At 40.2% G+C, this 14,615-nt stretch overlaps 1 protein-coding gene across 4 annotated transcripts in view; it reads left to right on the forward strand.

The window, feature by feature from the left end:
- Positions 1 to 14,615, forward strand: part of UNC13B (unc-13 homolog B) — a 206,076-nt gene that overhangs the window by 38,812 nt on the left and 152,649 nt on the right. For all 4 annotated transcript variants that reach the window (XM_048930940.1, XM_048930942.1, XM_048930943.1 and 1 more), the window contains exon 7: positions 585 to 642. In XM_048930940.1, coding sequence (XP_048786897.1) covers positions 585 to 642 — 58 coding nt within the window. The remainder of the gene's footprint in view (positions 1 to 584; positions 643 to 14,615) is intronic.

The raw sequence follows: 14,615 nt of genomic DNA on the forward strand, positions 1-14,615 counted from the left end.
TCAAAGCTGGTTAATTGAAATATGCCCGTGTTTTCAAATTTATTATTAAATGAGATGCAAAAATTTCTTCACTTCAGACATACAGTGGATCACAGAAGTGTTTGTATGTGCTGGGTAGGCAAACATTGCGCTCTTGCCCTTCTGGGCACACTAATTATCCAACCGCTTCAATCTTCTGGTGCAGTATTGCTGTGAACATTTGTTTTTGAACTGCAGTGGAATGTATAAAAGATAAATGGACTTTCGCTCAGTTCTGAGCTCCCTATAACACTGACTCTGTAGAGACTGGATCTTTTAGATAGCTAATTTGAGCTCTATGGACTGAGGATAGGGCCTGTGCTTGTAGTAAAGCAGACTTTACCTTGACCAGATGTGTAGTTTTTTTAACATCTGGGTTGGGCATAGAAAGGAGAAGGCATCTGGAAGTAAGTTTTAGTGTGGATATTAAAGATAATACTTAGCACTTAAATGCTGATTGTTTTATCTGAAGTGTGGCATGTATTATTCTGAAAACCGGTTCATAAAATTACCATTTGTTTTCTTAAGTGTTCCTTCTCTCTCTTTTTTGTTTTTTTCTCCTTCAGTATTCCTTTCAGGAGGAGGTCCAGAAGAAACCGTTGCCCAGTGCTGCCTCCCAGTGTTGTAAGTTAGACTTCACTTTCTCCTCTTTTTTTTTTTTCCTCTTCTTTCAGTGTACTTTGTTTGCTTGCCTGATTAGTTATGAAATGGTGGTACATCTGTGCTTTTTTAAAACATTCCTGATTTAAAAGCTGAAGTCTCTGAAGCAAAATCTTTTGTTAGTTATGAAAAACTGTCCCTAAAAGTGTTGGCTTAATGATTCTGATGCTAGAAACTGAAATCATGTATTGAAGTATGTAACTTGCTTGTGTCTTCCTATGTTAGGAAAACAAAGTGCACAAAGTCACGTAGATTTTCGGACCCCTTTTAATACCAGTGCAAACAAGAAAACTGGATGCTGAATTTTCTTCATATAATTGAGCAGTGCTGTGTTCTCTATAACATCTTCTGTTGAATATTATTTTTATTACTTTGAAGTTTTAAGAGGAGAAAAATAAGTGGGTTTGGAAATCCTGCCAGTAGTGTGTTAAAAAGCCTCAGGTGCATTTTAAACTTGATATTATTTATAATGCAATGTTGATGGATGATGAAGAGTATTTTACTAATTTCTGCTTCTCCCATCTTGCATTTTTTAGGCTTCTAAAATAATACAAACTGTATCTGGTGGTCTGCAAAATTAGATTTCTGAAACCCTGCTTTTAAAATATAACGTATGAAAGTTCAGTGATGTCTCTTATGAATGTAGCATCTACTTAGGCAGCACCATTAATAAAACTGAAGTTTGTAATTTAATTCTGTTATCCTCTGCTTAAAACTCTACAAGTTTTGCATATCGAACTCTGCTGTTATATGGCTATTTATCCATTAGATTGATTGTAAGATCTCTGCAAAGCTGTTAACATTAGGAAAATCATAGAATCATAGAATCACCAAGGTTGGAAAAGACCTAAAAGATCACCCAGTCCAACCGTTCACCTATTCCCAATTCCCTACTAAACCATGTCCCTCAACACAACATCCAGCCTTTCCTTGAACACCCCCAGGGTCGGTGACTCCACCACCTCCCTGAGCAGTCCATTCCAGTGCCTGACCACCCTTTCTGAAAAGTAATTCTTCCTCATGTCCAGCCTGAATCTCCCCTGCCGTAGCTTGAAACCATTCCCCCTGGTCCTATCACTAATGACACGAGAGAAGAGGCCGATCCCCAGCTCACTACAACCTCCCTTCAGGAAGTTATAGAGAGCAATGAGGTTGCTCAATGAAATGTTAATTACTGTTTACTTTTTTTTAGGGAGTGAGTAAAATTTGTTTTTATGTGTGCTTTTAATATGTTGCTTTAAAACTGTTATGAAGAAAACATGAATGCTATCAGTTATCCAGGAGATTTGGAAGTGTTGTGTAGCTGCTGAATGCACAAAGCTATATGAAAGTATGATAGCAGTCATACTCCAGGTAGCACCAAATGTCTTTTTTTTCACCAAGAGTATTTAAAGAACAAAATTCTTTTTAGAATAAAGTCAGGTATGGAAGAACACAACTGATTTGTAAAGAGTACAAATTAAGAAATGCTTTTGAAGAAAGTGAAATATTTGACTAAATCACAATAGCATAGTGTACAGAACTCTAGATGTCAGAAGGAGAGCAGTCTGATACAAAGCATCTAAGTAAAGAGAATGCAGAAGTGACTTTCCTGTCTCTTATCCCTTGAACCTCGCTGCAAGTCTGGTTTAGCAGGGTTTAGCTGTCTGTTCTAAATGTTTTGAAGCATAGGTAAGCTAGAAGGGATGCTGCTGGGTGGAGAAAGTAGCTGTGCCCTTTTCCATGGCGCGGTACTTTTACGTCCTCAAGCTGCTGTCCTTCCTGGAGGACCAGCTCACCTCTTGCAGCTCTAAAGAGCACAGCTACAGCTGACCTTTGTTTCCTGTTAATAGTCTGCATCTTGCTACAAAGCGACGTTTTACAGTAATGAATTGAAGGACACTGATTTGAGCAATTAGTATCACATAACAATGTAATCATCCATGGGATTAAAATGGTAATTAGAATGGCAGTGTTAAATATTAAAGAGCACCATGTGGCTAATGTATTTAAGAATTTCTTAGTGATTCAATAAAATTCATGGCACTGCATGTACTTCTGCTTGTCTGCTGCTGGGGAGAATCTGACATCTATGAATATCTTGTTTGCGTGGTCAAATATGAAATAGTCATTTAATGTAAAAGTACTTTGGGAAAAATGAGGTCTCTGCATTACTCTGTGCAGGAGCATAGTCCTTTGGAACCTGAGAATTCAATGCAGAAGATGCATTAACTATGTCTCTGTGTTGAAAACTGACCTTTGCATATGACGCAGTTGCTCAACCCCCTTTTTCATAGGAACAGAGTGGGTGTCCTTCCTGAACCTCTAATGCTCTGAGCACAGAATGTTCTTCCTTAACATGTGGGTAAATAATTGATAGATGTATTTTTAGATGTAATAAAAATATCCTAAAGAACATTTGTAAGACTTGTTCAATTTTCCACCATGATGTGCTTGATGAGATCTTATTGCTGCTGCTAGCAGGATGTGATCATCTGGACTGCAGGACTGCATAGATAGGCTGAGATATAGATGGAGCAAAAACCAACTAAGTATGAACAGTTCTTGAGCCATTAGAGTATTGCCCTGCAAAGCCTCACCACCATGACAGCCCTCCTTTGGGCGCTGTGTGACAGCTTTATGTCTGTACACTGTGGCACCCAGCCTGCACCCAGAGCTGGAGGTGAGGCCGCCCAGCACAGAGGGAACAACTCCTCCCCTCACTGGCTGGCAGTGCTGGGCCTGAGGCACACAGGGTACGGTCAGCCCTCTGAGCTGCAGGGCACACTGTTGACTCACATCCAACTCGCAGTCAACCAGAACCTCCAGATCCCTTTCTGTGGGGCTGCTCTCCAGTCTCTCTTCCCCCAGTCCAAATACAGCCAGGGCTATCCTGTCCTGCGTGTGGATGCCCCCACTTGGACTCTGTGCAGTTGGTGATTACCCAGCCCTCCAGTTTATCAAAATCTCTCCACAAAGACTGTCACTCCTTCATGACAACATCAGCTCCTCCAAATTTAGTGTCACCTGCAGACTGTATACCTTTGAGTCCTGTATCCAAGTCATTGATGAAATCATGCAAGAGAACTGGTCCTAAAATGAACCCCTGCGGATCTCTGCTAGTGACAAGCCATCAACCTGAAATAACACTTCTTACTAACCCTTTGAGCCTGACACGTCTGCTGATTGTTTGCCCATAACATTGTTTTTTCTTAGTTGTATGCTGAACGTTTTGTCTGGGAGGATACTTGCTGAAGTTCAGAAAGATTACCTCCACTGGCTTCCCACATGGGGAATCTTAGCCTGCCTTGTTGGAGACAGTGCCTCTGGGACTCTTTTCTCTGAGTTAAGATACGTTCCCTGATGGAACTGCATTATTGTTTAGGGGGAGCACCTGCATGTGCTACTGGTGTTATGCTTTGCCTGCCTGCAGCTGTCCAAAGGCTCCTCTGGATCTTTGTTCTAACTAGAGAAAATCCTGCTAAGTCCTGTTCTGCTCCTGCGTTCTCCATGCACATCAGGCCCCTTTCTTAAACCATCTGCTCATGGTTGTTTCCCTGCTTCCTTCCTGAACACAACATCTTGTGTTGCACTGACACCAGAGGAAGCAGAAAGATGGGACAGTGTGCAAGAGATGTTAGCTGCTTCTAAAAGCCAGCATCTCATCTCTGGGATGGCTTCTCAGTTTGGGTGGTGCCAGAATTGCTGCTGCCTTAACATGGTGTTGTGAGAAATCTCAGTCCAGACTAGGTCCTCTAGATTTTCCCAAGATTTTGGATCTTTCAATTTTGTCCTTAGAAAAATAAGACTCACAATTATTGATTTAATTCAGGATTTCTGCCTATTCTTAAGAGATGCAGGTAGTTCTGTTCTTGTTCAGATAGTCTCTTAATTTAGCTAGGTGCTTCCTGTCTCTTCCTTCCTTACACTTCTTCATTTTATTTTTACCTTTTGGCTTCTGTCCATCTTTGAATATTTCTCCTGCCCTCGTCTTGCCCAGCAAGATTATATGCTACCAGTTGGTTTAAATTCTGGTGATTCCAAACAGCAAGCAAGGCACTGTAGTGCCAATGAATTCCATAATTCCAGACCCATAATTCTTGATTTCCAGATACTTCACTGTTGAACAACTGCAGCAACCTCATAAATGGCTTTTACCCATAGCCTGAAATTGAATGTGAATTAAAGCAAACTTTTATTGTCTGGAAATTCATTTTAAATGAAGCAAATGAAAAAAAAATGTTATTTGATTACTTACAGTTTATTGACTCAATAAATGTCTATTTATTTACTGTTGTGGGTATAGATTTATTTTCCTTGCATGCTCAACATCATTTCCACCAGTATGAAGCTCCATTATAATTCATACGTGAGTCACGCTGTCAGTATTTTAAATGAAGCTCTGCTTTTGAGCAGACAGCAGTCCAAATGATGAGAAAGGCAGAGGCAGCAGAGGATGAGAAAGGTACTCTGTATCCTTGGGGAGAATATTTGACTATCTCGGTTAATATAGCTACTGTAAATACCACCCTGTGCTTTTTTCAGACAGTTTACAGATCTGGTAGAGAGATAGTATGTTCAGTATGATTCTCAGAAAAGATAATCTACCTGCCACTGAATCAACCAGTTTTGCCTGTCCTATCATCTTTGTCTGGTAAACTTTCAGGGAATGCTTCATGTTCCGTCTTCTGCGTAACTCGTGTTACTGGACTCTGTGGTGCTTCCTGTTTATGTCTTTCTCTCTGCTTTCTTTTTTCTTCTTCTATTTTTTTTTTTTTTTTTGCTTGTTTGTTTATTTGTTTTTTGTTTGTTTGTTTTTAGAAGAAGATAAATTTGTTAATTGCCTCTGGATTGTGATTTGATGCAACAAGGAAAGAAATAACTGCTCTGATTCATAGTCATGTCAGCAAAAACAACAGGAGCTACCCTGTCTTTGACCTGCCAGCAGATCAGAGATAAATGAACAAGACAGTATCTAGTGCAGGAGAATAAAAAAGAACCCTAAATACTATCTATAATATGTGTTTGTGTGTGTGTAGGCAGGAAAAAAAGTAGTGCAGCTTTGTTGATGATCATAATTCTAATGTCTGAAAAGCTGACAAAATGTTTTATGCACAGTACAGGAAAGAATAGGTGGTATTTCAGACCAAATCCATGCGTTGTGTTGATCCTTCTTTCCCGCTAATGTTGAAAGAAGTCTCTTTTTGCAAAATGTGTGAGGAACATTTCCTGTTAGCATCTTCAGATTAACCGGTGTTTTTAAAGAGCCAAAAGCTATTTTTGAGAGTTTTGATAGCTACTGTCCACTAGTTCTCCTTTTAGGACCTCAAATTCCACTGATGTGCCAAGATGGTTTATACATTCCTCCTCCTTAACTGTCTTTAACAAGGAGATTAAGGTGCTTTCTATGGCATCGATGAGGAGCTTCATCTGCTTAAAATACTTCAAGAAAACCAACAAACCAACAAAAAAAACCCCTCGAACAAGACAGTTTTCTCTTTTGCCCCTGCTCCTCTCCAGCCTGGTGCATCCTCAGTGACTTTATACTGTGATTACGGTTCTGTATTGTGGGCGCTAGCATCTTTTGTCCTTCAGTGGCCATTAATGTGGCAATGAATTGGAGCCGTTGAAACCCATAGCTACAGTTTCAACATCACGGGCAGTACAGTTCTGACAAAATTGTTAGCACAGTCCTCGGAGAGCTGTGGTTCCAAGGAGTTTTAGCAAGGTAAAGTCTTGCTGAAAGGGCTAGTTAGGGAGGACACACATTTCATCTTGTTTGCATAATGAAATCATTGGCATCTGGCCTTACCTGTGCATCATTCAAAAATGTTGTGTGCTGATGCTGAATCTTACCGTTTGTTCTAATTGGAGCATACAGTGCTGCTTTCTACCAGTATTCAACTGGGTAAACAGCCTATGGCAGTGAATGTGCTGAAATGAAATCCTGGTAAGAGACTTTTTTTCCTGTTAAGTAATATTGAAGGAAAAATCTAGACTAGGCTGTCAAGTCAGTGCATTATCAAAGTGATTTTAAACATGTCCCAGCTTAACCATTTTAATTGCTTATAGAGGTGTATATCTGTAATGCTGCAGTGGCAGGCATCGTAGTGTCATCAAGCTCTCCTTGTTGTAGAGACACTTGCTATATATATTCTCTATATTTAGACATGCTCTATATATTTTTGCAAGGTATTTTTCCTGAGGTTTCTAACCTGCTTCTGTGTTTAGAAATAGGAGAAGCTTGCAGCTACCTACAGCACCTGTAGACCAGGGCAGTATGAGAGGAGTGCTGAAGATGTCAGCCTTCTCAAGGCTAGGTGACACTAATAAGCCTGCTGCAGTCAGTGCAAAGCCATTCTGTAGAAGAGCAAAACTGCTGGCTGCAGTGCATGGTGCAGGAAGTAAGCCTTTCAGCAGTCCTCTGTTCAATGTAATTCAAAAGAGGACATGTTAATGACATTTTTTTTTAATTAGGCTAGGCAAAGAATAACAGTTTTTGTCTGTACGAATGAAACTACTGTATAAGCTGTTTTGTGGTAGTTCAGCTGATGTGCTGTGAAAGAGAGTTCCCTGACCTCTCTGCTTATGGGTGACTGACAGGTCCTGTTCCTCTTTGTTTAGGATAAATGCCATCTGAGTAACTACCTTTCTTGTGGCCTTGCAGTACTCAGTGCCTTGTTTGGCTAGAAGCATGATAGGTCTGCTCAAAGGAGAGCAGATTCAAGATCTTGTTCTAAAATGTCTGCCTCTGGTCTTAGGTGAAGGCTGCTACTTCTGGATAGAATATGTCTAAGGAAAAGTATTCAGTGCTTGAAAATTAAAAATACTGGCTATTGTAGAAGATTATAGTAACAATGTTTGACCTGCTGCTAAATTCTGGAGGAGAGCAGATACGTGGCTTTACTGCTGATCCTGTAGATGTACTTAATTGTTTTCTGGGAGAATGTGCAGTGTTCTGAAAGGTTCTGACAAGGAAGAGAAACCTTAATTTTCAAAAAAGTGCAAATGCTAAACCTCTTTCTGAAATGCTGGGCACTGCTAAAAGTGACATATTTTTCTGTAAGTGAAAAAAAAGAGAAGGAGATGCTTTGTTAATCACTTAGGTTTCATTATTTGTTTAGTGCTTCTCTCGAATGCTTCTTTTTTTCTGAAGGGATTTTTTATGGATTCTGAAGCTTCATTATTCACCCTTTAATGTCATGGAAGTAACAGAAAATTAATCTGAAATTTATAAGCATTTGTTTTCTGAATTTAAAGGTATTAAGCTGATATGAAAATTATTGCTCAGCTTTGTACTCAAGCCACAGATGCCTCCTTGAATGTGTCCTTGAGCAGTGAGTCTTGTACTGAAAGTCCAAGGTTGAAACTCGAGAAAAAGAAAGACACCGGATCTTTTCTCAGCAGCTGGGCAACATTATATTAATCTTTCCTTTATCCATATTGATAATGCTGGACAATAAATTGCGGTCTGAAGTTGCATTTCAAAGAGGAGTATAGAAAACTTTTGTTTGTTCTTTTATTTACTGCATCTCGTATGTATCTTATTTCACTTACATCAAGTAGTGGATGTGCCTAGAAACTAAAAAGACATGACAGATCTGTTAGGTATTAGAGCAGTGGAAGAAATGTTTTTGTTTCTTGGCTGAAATTAACGATGACTGCCCAGGTCTTTTGTCTGTAGTTATTGAGTTGCACAAGCTTGTAATAACTGTGGATACTCTTGGTGATTTGATGGTGATCCAAGTACTGCTTAAATTCTCAGTTCTGTGTTATTTTGTTTAGCTGTAGTAAAGCTGGCTGGAAAGGCCATTTCATTTATTGAAATTAAAATGCTCCAGAATTTCAACATAAATCAAGGACTCCATCTGGAGTACTGAGTTCTGGTCTGGGGTCCCCAGCACAAGAATGATGTGGAGCTCTTGGAGTTGGTCCAGAGGAGGGCCACTAAGATGATCAGAGGGTTGGAGCACCTCTCCTATGAGGAAAGGTTGAGGGAACTGGGCTTGTTTAGCTTGGAGAAGAGAAGGCTCCAGGGAGACCTCACTGTGGCCTTCCAGTACTTGAAGGGAGCGTACAAATGGCTGTTTATGAGGGTGGACAGCGATAAGACAAGGGGGAATGGTTTTAAACTGAGACACGGGATGTTCAGGTGAGATATTAGGAGTAAGTTTATCACCCAGAGGGTGGTGAAGCACTGGAACAGGTTGCCCAAGGAGGCTGTGGATGCCCCATCCCTGGAGGCATTCAAGGCCAGGCTGGATGTGGCTCTGGGCAGCCTGGTCTGGTGGGTGGCAGGGGGTTGAAACTAGATGATCGCTGTGATCCTTTTCAACCCTGGCCATTCTATGATTCTACGATTCTATGACTAACTTGCAGTAAAGTGTGATTGAAAACAGGGAGTACTGAGCAGGAAGGAGAAGCTCCAACACTCCAGTGCTTGTCCTCATCCCTTCCAGCTACTAGCTCATTTCTCCCCTGTGCTTCCTAATCTCGTTTAGGGCAAAGGTTTTACTCCTCATTTGTGATGTTCCAAAACTGAGCTGGAAAATGTGATACCTGGTGTGGAAACCCTCTTGGTTATTCTGAAAACTTGATTTGGTTCTGAAAAGCTATTTTAGACTTTTATTCATTGAAATGCTGCGTGTGCAATTTGGAAAGTAAATCAAATAATGTAATAAAGTAAGTGTGTACTTAATCTAAGATCTGTGCATACTTTGTGGAGGGTATTAGCCATGGGAAAAGGGTACACTAAAACTAGAAAGAAAAAATAACCAGGACCTGCCTAGCTCTGTTTGTATTCCATAAACAGTTATATCAGCACTGAGTTTACTGTAATTTCTGAAGCTCGGTTTGCTTTTATAAACATATTTAGACCCTCTCTGTCTTCACTCACCGTGGAATATAACAGGAGGATTAAACAATTTATCAGCATGACTGTAAGAAGTGGACGGCAGTAAATGGTAATGTTCTGATGGGTATAGCACAGCACAGCTGCTCTTAGAAGCTTGTAAACAGCAGCAAAACAAAATGGCATGCAGGAAATCAAATTAGACTGCATTAAAAACATGGAATATTCTACTTTTCTACAGTGTCCCTGCTGATCCAGGCTTGACAGTGTGAAGTGGAGAGGAGGAGTTCCTCCTTGAATAGTTGCATAATTGAGACACAGAGCGAGCATATGTTATGCACAGCTAGCTGTGGGAACTTAGATGTATTTTATAAAATGTGTTAATGACAAGAATGTTGTAGCATCCAAGGCACCAGGCTGCTGGCATCACTTAGTCCTTAATTGGAGGTTTATATGAAACCTCATTTTTCAGTACTGAAACCTGTGACTACAAAATACTGCGATAACTGAGTTTCAGTCTTGGTATCAAGGAGCTCACGTAATAAATAGTCTGATTCGTCTGTACCATCTATTCCACTGTTATTATATTTTATTTCTGTATGTTTTTTAGAATTACAGCTTTCTCTGCTCTATCTGTCTGGACTTCTTGGTAGTTTCAAATCAAGTTTTACAGGTTTAAATTTGTTCCCGAAAGTGATCTGGAAGTTACTTTTTTCCTTCTCAGAATGAGGTTATGCTTTATGTTTTTTAATTTTTTATTTTTTTATGAAGCATAAAAGCAACTTGAAAAGGCTAAAAGAAGTTCTGTATTCATTAACCTTCAAAATATCACGACTGTCAGCTCAGGTCTTCTGTGATTATGCTGAAGGACTGAGATACGTACTGTTAGCTCCTGAATCTTAAATGAAGCAGCATATGTGTTGAATCTTTAATAAATTCATCTTTTATCCAAAATGTTAGATGCTGAAGTGAAGTGGGTGTTAGTAAAAACAAACAAAAGCAGAGTTTTGAGATTGTGGCAGGAATAATCCCTGAGTCTCTCTTAGTGCATCTCTTTCTGCTTACTCCTGCAGTATTTTCTTCCTAGTTCTTCTACAGTTACAGTGCATACGTATGTGTAACCCAGCTTCTCAATATGAAAGCACTTGGAGGATAAGGAGCTAGTTTCTGAAGGCAGCTTTCTTTCCCTTCCCCCTTTCCATCAGCTTGCCATCAATTGGCTATGTGTTATCAAAATAATAATCTCTGAAGTGCTTTTAAAAGTTTGTGCTATTTTCATGCTGAGCATATGGAGCCTGATAACAGCAATGCAGGGAGATGAGCAGCTTCCTCAAGGACATCACTGTCAGTCTGAGGACTTTTGCCTTCAGCAGGTTGTAATATTTCTCCTCTGATGACAGACCTCAATTCTGAGGCTTGCTTTCAGTGCTTAGTGGTTCTCTTGTTATTGCTCTGCTTACAGACCGTCACTCCTGCGAACCTTTCTTTTACACACTGTCTTCCAGAAATGCTTTTTGAGCATTCTTGGAGTTCTGAGACTTTTCTTGGAGTTGTAAGTTATGTGCATGCTGCCAAATTGCTCTGAGGTGTGGGGATGTTTGGTAGTTTGGTGGTTTGCCTTCATCAGTGTCATCCTGAGATGTCACCCTGGGGTAACAATCTGGATATTGAAAAGCTATTAACTTGCCTACTGAATTGCTGTTCAGCTTTAACATGAATTTGTTGTCATCCTTAACGTGGAGAGATCTGCTTGCTGTTAGAGAACTTACACGTGATTATTTGCATCTGTGGAGTGTTGTGAGGTCTCTGAGTTTTGTACCAGTGTAAGTCTAGCTAAGAAAGCACTCTTCCTTACTGCTGATTTGCATGCATGAAGATAGTTTTTGTGCTATATCTACTGGTGTGGTGCTTTTACTGCTGAGTTACCTTTGTTCTGGAAAGAGGAAAGGTGAAACAGCTTTTGCTTCTTGAGTTACACAGTTTTAAACAAGACTAAAGATCTGGCTCTTACCTGAACTCTGCTTTCTGGGATATTCTGCTTGTAATCGTGGTAATTTGTGTACCAGGGAGCAGTGCTTTACTGCTCTACCTGAGAAATATGTTGATAAGTATTTTGTCTGTTTATCTTAATGCATGATTTCTTAATCTTTAGTGTTCTGGAGAGTGAACAGTAAATCCCCAAACAAATCTAGCACCGTGTTTATAAAGAAATAAAATCTTTGTCAAGGTTGTAATCTATAAGGCATTTTAAATACATGAAAATATGCTTGTGGCTTGCTCTTCTAAGTTTTTTTTTCCCATTCCATTTCTTTTCTGCCATTTGTGTCACATGCAGGCAACTGGAGTTATTTCGGATGGGGAGAGCAGCTGAGTACGTAACAGTTCAATTTCTTTCAAGTTTCTTGATTCTGTAGTGATGCAGCATGCTCCACGGTGAGGAAAGTGGGAATATTCATGCATATAGAAAATCTGTTCACTTTCACTGAATTGAATCTTCGTATCTTCATGTTTGTGTGGATGGCTGTGTTTGTTTTTTTGTTTTGCTTTTTTTCTCCCACCGTTTAGCTTTGTTTTGGCTGAGTTGCTTGTGCTTTTTCTGAAATTTGAGAAGACAGAATTGGAATATTCCTCTTTTCCTGTAAGGATGATTCCAGTTTTCTTCTTGGATGTGTTTTCTGTGTTAATCTTCATACTCACGGAAGCTTACGTTTATGTTCAGAGTAGCTGAAAATTGCAAGTGAATCCATAGTGGTTGTTGTAGTAAGATGCGAAGAAACACTGGAAGCAATCAAAGAAATTCTGGAGACTACAGACAGGACCTGGTCTGAACATGGGAATGGTTGGCAAACATCAGTGAGACAGAAGGCTTGTAGGTATTGTAGTGAGTTCGAGCTCAATGAGGTGGTGTCATGGCAAAAGCGACAGCGCTTTGCTTCAACTGGTGCTCATCAGCCCTAAAAAGGTAAATGTTAATACCACTGCTGTCTGTGATCTGTAGGGCACCTGAAGACTGCTGGATGTGACAGCTTTTGCAGAGGTCTCACAGTTCCATGTTTTTATTAATTTGCCTAGAAATCATGCATGAAATATCTTTACTTTCTGGAATTCCCACAGATTGCAACAGGCAGTGCTTCTGCTTAAGCTACACTGCATGGCTTCTACTGCCTGTAGGATCTGCAAGGATTGATCCATTGGTAATGAAATGAAGGTATCTGTTCTTTGTGTCAAAACAAACAATGAGGGTGTTGCTGAGGGGAGCATGCAAAGCACAGTGATTGCAGCCACTGCCTGCAGGAAGGTAATGCTGCCTGATGCTTTTCTGTTTTTGACATAAAGGAATTTGAGGACACTCCTACTACAGTCCAGTGATTTAAATCTGATGCCCAGTTAATCACAGTGAATTTCAATAATTGTATTTTTTTCTTCAGGTCTGTACACAGCTAAGAAGGGAAAAATCATGCATCTGTTCTTGTGCATTTCTGAAGCCTTCCACTACTGACTTCCCACTTTCTCTTCTCTCAACATTTTTGTCCTCCTTGGTTTCCTGTCTGTGATCAAGCCTTAAATTCTTTAAGCATCAGCAGCAGTGAATGACTGGTTCATTTTGTCGGTCTTGGGTGTCTCTGTTGTGTGGGGTAGTTCGCAGATGTGTGATAACTGAGAATTAACAAAACTTTTGTTTAGTACTAAAACAAAAAATATTGCTTCCCCACATAGCCTTCTTTTTTCAGTGTTATGTGTTTGGCAGAAATGGGGATGTTTAAGCATTGGTATAATTCAGGAATGCAGGGGAATAGAATATTCTATATATTCTATGCAGGGTGCATAGAATATTTTGCCTTCTTCTTTGGCAAGTTGATGTAGCTTTTATTTCTAGTATCTTTTTTCTTTCTTTTTTAAAAAGGAACTTGTACTTCCCCCTCCCACCCTCCTTTTCATCCTTGCTCTGCTGTCCTTTCTGAAATCATGTTAGCATCCTTTTAGAGAGGCTTGGATCAACATTTGTGATGTTTCCAAGCCAAATACATTAGCTCAGCATTGCCAGGAAAAATACACTTACAGCTGTAAATTTACAAGTGGGAAGAAAGCATCAAAAACAGCTTGTTAGTAGCTGGAAGATGTTCTTCTAAGTGAAAACTTCTTGTAAGAAATGCACTGCAGTCCAAAGCCATGCTAACTGGATAGAGGGCATTTTGACAAAGGGACACCTTGTGCTGTTGACTTGGCTTCATTTTAAGAAAGGTAAAGAAATGAAGAAGTAGGACAGGTGTCCAGGGTACTCTTTGCACTTTGGAATGTTGGAGTATCAGTCCAGTTCTTGACTGATAAGTGTTTCAGCAGCAGAATGTGTTTATAAATGGAAAGAAGATCCACAAAATGTGGAAAAAGGGCCTGTCCACTTGTAAGGAATATAGGAATTGTTGTCAGGGACTGTAGGGATGCAGTGAAAAAGGCTAAGGCTTGGAATTTTGTCTGTCAAAGGAGGTAAAGGATAACAAGAAAGTTTTTTTTAAGTATGTCCAGTAGAAGGAAAATTAGTGAAAATGTGCATGCACTGCTAAATCAGGTAAGTGCCCTGGTAGCAGGAGACAGTGAGAAGGTGGAGGCAATGAACCACATTCTTTGCTTCAGTCTTTACTACAAAGGCTGCCCCTTTGGGAATCCTGGAGCCTGGAATCCAGGATCCTGGAGCTAAGAGAGAGGGTTTGGGGAATGGAAGACCTCCCTCCAGATGAGCAGCACAGGCTGCTTCATCAATGTGAACAAATCCACGGGCTTGATGGGATGCATCCACATGCGCTGAAGGAGCTGACAGAAGTGATTGCTGATCCTCTTTATCATTCTTGAAAGATGTCTCGGAGAATGAAAGAGGTACCTGAGAACTCAATGAAAGCCAATGTCGCTCCAGCCTTCAGAAATGGCAAGAGGGAGAAGCTAGGAAACTACGGACAAGTCGGCCCTGACCTCTGTCCCTGGGAAGGTGATGGAACAGCTTGTTCTGTAAGCTATTTCCAAGGAGCTGAAGGAGATGAAGGTTGTCAAGAGTAGTCAGTATGGATTCACTAAGGGGAAATCATGATCGAGCAACCTGGTAGCCTTCTATGAT

The sequence above is a fragment of the Lagopus muta genome, chromosome Z, assembly GCF_023343835.1.
Source record: "Lagopus muta isolate bLagMut1 chromosome Z, bLagMut1 primary, whole genome shotgun sequence".
Taxonomy (NCBI): Eukaryota; Metazoa; Chordata; class Aves; order Galliformes; family Phasianidae; genus Lagopus; species Lagopus muta.